This window comes from Triticum urartu, chromosome 7 (assembly GCF_003073215.2).
Source record: "Triticum urartu cultivar G1812 chromosome 7, Tu2.1, whole genome shotgun sequence".
NCBI classification, from domain to species: Eukaryota; Viridiplantae; Streptophyta; class Magnoliopsida; order Poales; family Poaceae; genus Triticum; species Triticum urartu.
The window spans coordinates 49,079,631-49,086,466 of NC_053028.1; the positions used below are offsets into that span (position 1 = coordinate 49,079,631).

A 6,836-nucleotide genomic window follows, 5' to 3' on the forward strand; every position below is an offset into this window, starting at 1 on the left:
ATACTTGGTCCAGAATTTTGTTTAGGCTGGACAATTCGTCTCTGGCGCCTTTAGAGGGCGGCTTTTGCTGACTTGGCCGAGAGCTTTTGAATCCGGTGTTTACTGTCGTGCTCTTCGTGCTGTCTTCTTTATTCCGGCGTTTGTTATTGTTGTTGCGCCGTGATTTCCCGTTTCCATCTCTAGCTTCGGATGTACTGGGGTCGCTGGTGCTGCATCTGGCTAGCCAGCTATCCTCACCCGCGCAAAAGCGGGTCATGAGGCTTGTTAATGCTGCCATTGTTCTCGGCTTTTCTTGGCCGAGGTGTTTGGCAAGCCATTCGTCACGGACGCTATGCTTAAAAGCTGCCAAGGCTTCGGTGTCCGGACAGTCGACTATTTGGTTCTTTTTAGTAAGAAACCTGTTCCAAATCTTTCAGGCTGACTCTCCGAGGTGTTGAGTTATATGACTCAAATCGTCTGCGTCCGGAGGTCGGACATAAGTCCCTTGAAAATTTGCCCGAAAAGCGTCTTCGAGCTCTTCCCAGCTTCCAATGGAGTTTTCCGGGAGGCTTTTAAGCCAGTGCCGAGCTGGCCCTTTGAGTTTGAGGGGTAAGTATTTAATGGCGTGGAGATCGTCTCCTCGAGCCATATGGATGTGGAGGATATAGTCCTCAATCCAGACCCCAGGGTCTGTTGTTCCGTCGTACGCCTCTATGTTTACGGGGTTGAATCCCTCTGGAAATTCATGGTCCAGCACCTCATCGGTGAAACAAAGGGGGTGTTCGGCGCCCCTGTATCTGGGCGTGCCGTGGTGTTCGGATGTTTGGTGTGTTGCATCGTGTGCTGGAGTGCGCTTGCGTGGTCCATAGATGGATCTAGTTGCTCCGTCCTTTTGATGCGAGCACTTGCGTGGATCGCGTATTGGCTTCTGTGCGGCGTTGCTTGCCACTCCATGTTGCCCGTGAGGTCGTCTATCCGCCCAGGTGGCCATTTTCATTTTTGGTTGCGGGGGATCTAAGGCCTCCTCATCGAATTCAGGTAGCAACTTCCGCTTCGGGTAGCTCTTGTTGAGGCGATTACCGCCATACTTCGCTGCTGTGTTGAGTACTTTACTCCATCTGATTTGGAGTGTGTCTTGGGCCGCCTTGAGCCTTTGCTTCTGCCTTTTTAGACTCCTCGCGGTGCCAACAAGCCTTTGATGGGCATTTTGTTGCTCTGGGCGTCTGTCCGGTGTTATGTCCTCCGGACTATTATCCTTGACAGAGTTGGTTTGTTCGGTTTGATTCTCCGCATTGCCGTGGTCCGGCAGTGGTTCGCCCTGCTCTAACGTTGGGTCTATATGATCATTATTTCTGTCAAGGAGGGATTTGGGGCAGCGCTTACGCCACCGCTTTGACTGCTTCTCGAGGGGACAACCCTTCATTGCATCCTTCCGTTCCTCCTCGTCGTTTTCCTTTGGTGTGTCCACCAGCACGTCGACATCGCGGGGCGCGAAGCCGCTCCTGAGGAAGAGCTCGGCGATGGCTTCGTGGAAGAAGGCGTCCATCTCATCCAGCGTGTCCTAGTGGGTGGGCGACTCCTCGCGACCCTCCAGGATGCTGCACGGGCAGTAGCTCTCCTCGCCGATGCCGGACCGGAGGATGACGCCGAGGAGGAAGCGGTGCTCTCGGACGCCGAGGCGCTTGTTGCGCATGGCCACCCTGCCAGCGATATCCGCGCTCACCTTGCGGTCTTCACACGGCGTATGGCACACGTCAAGATGGCAACGGGAATGAAACCCACCGGGTTTTGCTTGCCCAAACCCATCCCCACGAGAAAATCCCAAACCCGTCCCCATCAACGTTTGCGGGGTTAAATTTTTGCCCGTCCCCTAAATCCATCGGATTTTCAAAACCCACGGGGAACCCGTCCCCACAAGCACTCAATGAATACATCAACATTGGAAGAAAAACAGGAGCATATTACAGCAGCAGGCGACGGCTGGGGGACCTAGGTTTAGGTTTAGGTGTCGTGTTGTGCGGGAGAGAGAGTCCTAAAGAGCGAGCAACACTACAGCGACCGAGTGAGGGGTTGATTTGTACTCGAGGGCCTCGATGCTGTGGGGCTCGGCTGCTCGGGCACTGTGGCTTTGGGCCACTTGAGTCAGGATGAATCGATGCGTGCTAAATAATGTATTTTGACGGGTTTTGTGGGATTTCGGGTTCGGATAGTACTCAAACGGGTTCAAACTCGCGAAACATGCCGGGTTTAATAATGTACCCACGAACAGCCCCGCGGGGATAGAAAGTTGTCCATCCCCGTCCCCTAATAGGGTAAAAATCCACGTGGACACGGGTTTCAAGACCCCATTGCCATCTTGAGGCACACGTAGTCCAGCAGGTAGCACCGCGAGTACCGCCGACGGGCGATAGCCGTGCGCACCAGGGAACTCACGGCATGCACAAGGAGAAGCACTACGGTGAGCATAAGAAGCGGCTCCATCGTGTCCGCGTGCTTCATCTCCTAGGCGTACCTCGCCCTCAGCACGGAGTGTGTACAGTTTCTTTTTGACAGCAACTACTAGCCCTTATTCCTCAGATAAGGCGAAATGATTTTTCTAGCAGAACCGGTTCCTTCTTTAGTACTCCCTTCGTCTGGAACTACTTTCGCTGAAATGAAACATTCATTTCTATGACAAGTAATGCGGGATAGAGAGAGTATATGATACACACGAGCAGCGTGTTCGAAATTTCTTAGAGATATTTTACGGTACATCATACTAACTAATCCAACGGTCTTGATAATTCCCAATTAGGGGTAAATTTCTCCTTTCTGACTTTTAACTGTAACGATTTAGATAATTAATTAAAATATAATTCATCTGCACATTGTCGTCCCCAGCCTTCAGCATCCTGACACACCGCCGCTGCATTTTGTTGCTCCGGGCGTCTGTCCGGTGTTATGTCCTCCAGACTATTATCCTTGACAGAGTTGGTTTGTTCGGTTTGATTCTCCGCGTTGCCATGGTCCGGCAGTGGTTCGCCCTGCTCTAACGCTGGATCTATATGATCATTATTTCTGTCAAGGCGGGATTTGGGGCGGCGCTTACGCCGCCGCTTTGACTGCTTCTCGAGGGGACAACCCTTCGTTGCGTCCTTCCGTTCCTCGTCGTCGTTTTCCTTTGGTGTGTCCACCAGCACGTCGATGTCGCGGGGCGCAAAGCCGCTCCTGAGGAAGAGCTCGGCGATGGCTTCGTGGAAGAAGGCGTCCATCTCGTCCAGCGTGTCCTGGTGGGTGGGCGAATCCTCGCGACCCTCCAGGATGCTGCGCGGGCAGTAGCTCTCCTCGCCGATGCCGGACCGGAGGATGGCGCCGAGGAGGAAGCTATGCTCTCGGACGTCGAGGCGCTTGTTGCGCATGGCCACCCTGCCAGCGATATCCGCGCTCACCTTGCGGTCGTCACACGGCGTATGGCACACGTCAAGATGGCAACGGGAATGAAACCCACCGGGTTTTGCTTGCCCAAACCCATCCCCACGAGAAAATCGCAAACCCGTCCCCGTCCCCATCAACGTATGTGGGGTTAAATTTTTGCCCGTCCCCTAAATCCATCGGATTTTCAAAACCCACGGGGAACCCGTCCCCACAAGCACTCAAGGAATACAACAACATTGGAAGAAAAACAGGAGCATATTACAGCAGCAGGCGACGGCTGGGGGACCTAGGTTTAGGTTTAGGTGTCGTGTTGTGCGGGAGAGAGAGTCCTAAAGAGCGAGCAACACTACAGCGACCGAGTGAGGGGTTGATTTGTACTCCAGGGCCTCGATGCTGTGGGGCTCGGCTGCTCGGGCACTGTGGCTTTTGGCCACTTGAGTCAGGATGAATCGATGCGTGCTAAATAATGTATTTTGACGGGTTTTGTGGGATTTCGGGTTCGGATAGTACTCAAACGGGTTCAAACTCGCGAAACATGCCGGGTTTAATAATGTACCCACGAACAGCCCCGCGGGGATAGAAAGTTGTCCATCCCCTTCCCCTAATAGGGTAAAAATCCGCATGGACACGGGTTTGAAGATCCCATTGCCCCCCGCGCCCCCCGCGCGCACACACCCATCGTTAAGCTAGCACAGACACCCAGCACTCGGCACGAATGACCAAAACACACAAGAAACCGGAGGAGAGATAAAGACGAGGGACGGAGCTATCTTCGTGAGGGAGGGGGGCTTACGATGGGCGCCAGTGGTGACACGTGGAAGGAATTGATCTTGGAGCAATGGCCGGAGTTGGTGTCTGTGGCGTGGGGCTCCGTGTGATGGAGAAAGGCCGCCGAGCGTCCGAGTAGAACGCCACCGAGCGGCGTGGTGGGCGGCTCCGTCGAATTGCTGGGTCCGCCTGCGTGCGTCGGTGACCTCAGCGCGTCCTTGGCCTGGCCGAGTTTTAACTGATTACCACCCAAAATGTCCCTACCGTCATAATATACATACTACCCAAATCGTGTTGTAGTATTGGTAAATCTGAAACGTTCGTCCACTTAAATGGATGGCTAATATATCTTAGGTATACTGTAAAAGATCTCTAAAAATATGCATTACAATAGTTTGCCTATAACAAAAAGAAACTGGAGCGTTACATTTAGCTGCAAGAATAATAAGAAACTAAATCCATCCTATATCTACTATACTCTACTTCTCTACTTCCTTTTTACTATGCCGACATAAGGAAGCTCCACCGAGCCCAAGTAGAGTTTGCCGTCATCTCTTTCCATGATCTCGGTTGGCCTGACTTTCTTTGGCCCTCTCATCTCCTCGACTATCTTCCCATCAGCAGCGACCCTCACAGCAAGAAGATGGCTATCACGACCAAAGGGCAGCTCATTTCTCTCACGGTGCAACGCCACCCAGTAGCCTCCTTTCCTGTCGGGCCTCACGTTATCTGGGTAGCCCGGCAGGTCGGCCAAAGGCTCGGACTTGCCCGCATCGACCCCTTTGATCCAGTGCCTCAGCAGCTTGCACGGGCCAGTAGATGCGACCACGAGGTGTGTGCGGTCGGCGCTGAGCGCGACGCCGTTCGGGTATGTCATCCTTGGTTGGAGCACGGTGGCGTCCGATGTTCGTGGATCATACATCATGAGGCGGCCCGTGGAGTCCCCGGTCTTGGTGACCATCTCGTGTTCTGACCTGTCGTAGTTCATCGAACTATGGGTGAAGTAGACTTGACCGGTGACTTGATCGACGTCAACCCCGTTGGTGAAACGCAGCGGCATGCCATCAATCTGGTCGACCAACACGGTGGCCTCCCCGCCGCCGGGCGGCACACGCATAAGCCCTTTGTACGCATCGGCCACGTAGAGGTCACCCGTTTTCTGGTTGAAGCGCAGACCAAGTGGGCGACCGCAGCGGCTCTCTATGTCCGCCTCCGTGCCAAACCTGGATGTCGTGCACGTTTCGCTGTCGTAGCCTGGTCCGTAGGCGTATGTTGTCCAGCCAAGCTTGGGCCCATTCCACCTCAGGATGCGGCCGTCGGAGACGCCGCTGTAGGGGCCTCGGCCCTGAGCGTCGAAGGCGACGCTCTCCGGCCCGTGCACTTCTCCGGGCGGCAGGGGCAGCTGTTGTGCCCGGGAGGCGTCGAAGCTTGCGGCGGCGGCTGCCATGGCCCCGGGCATGAAGAGAAGGACAAGTATGACCAGAGCGACGGTGGCCTTGAGGAGGCGGCTCATGCTGCAGCCCATGTTGGCTGGCTGGCCGGCTACCTTAAGCTTGTCGATCGATCACGTCGGCTGTTCGATGGAGGTTGGTTGTACCGTGTGTGTCGATCTGCTGGATGTGGTTTGGTTTGATGGATTGAAGGGAGGTGTCTAGATGTCCTATTATATGTACTCTGATGGACAGCTACAGGTCCGAGTCGGCCCATGCATGATCCACACGTACGCCGAGACGGACGGAGGCAATCGAGTCGAGTTGGATTCGAATCGGCAACCGAGTCCGGCCGGGTACAAGGAAAAATCTATCCATCATCTGGTTCCTACGTGTAGCTAGCTCCTGCCTGTACTCTACGGATCAATCGATCCATCTATTGTATATAATGATCTCATCTTCAATAGTTTCATTTCAAAAGAAAAAGTCTTCAACAGTGTATAGCTAGCTACGACGTCATACCGACTCGACCGTCGTGCATGGATCTAAAACCCTGTGCCACCTCATGGTGCACGCATCCCCGCCACTAGACATCATCGACGCTTTCCGCCTTGTGGCGGTGCTCCGCAGAATGGCCTCATTAGAAGAGATCAACGGTCGTGCCGCTCCCGCTGGAGGACGACCTTGGTCAGGGTTGCTATAGCCTATAGGAGATTGGAGAGGGAAAGCTAGGGTGCGGCCGCGACCGGTTCTTCCTCCACCACGACGACCGGAGTGGTCCGAATTCATGACGATGGAGGAGCTAAGTGTCCTTGCAGACGACCGCGATGCCAATAGAGATCATTGCAGCGCTGTCCGTAGAGAATGCCTCGCTGCCATCACGACCACATCACCGCCGCTAGGACGGCCTCGTTGCCCTGAGTAGGCGCTGCTAGGAGCGCCCCACCACCTCCCGTTCTTAGGCCAAATGATTTTAACTATTTCGGTCCACTCCCGCTCTTGCGCCCGAAGTGCGGCCTCGTAAGAGAGATGTGGGCCCTAGGTCAGGCCTAGGCCGAACCAGGTTTCTCTCTCTCTCTCTCCACCAGTTTTTGCATGGGCTATTTGTGTGTTGCGCGGTGGACAATGGTCGCCGAAGCTGCAAGCGGGATGACAATGCATGGTGGCAGCTGCAGATCCGCACTTGAGCGGCCATCTCCGCCTATGTCTGCTCCTTGCACTAGACTAGTTACACAAGGTAGTTGA

General features: G+C 54.4%; 1 protein-coding gene across 1 annotated transcript; it reads right to left on the reverse strand.

The window, feature by feature from the left end:
- Window positions 1-4,648: 4,648 nt before the first annotated feature.
- LOC125525898 (protein STRICTOSIDINE SYNTHASE-LIKE 10-like) lies at window positions 4,649-5,773 on the reverse strand. The gene has a single exon (XM_048690907.1). The coding sequence runs from the start codon at window positions 5,684-5,686 to the stop codon at window positions 4,649-4,651; it is 1,038 nt and encodes a 345-aa protein (XP_048546864.1). The 5' UTR covers window positions 5,687-5,773.
- Between the last annotated feature and the right edge of the window lie 1,063 nt (window positions 5,774-6,836).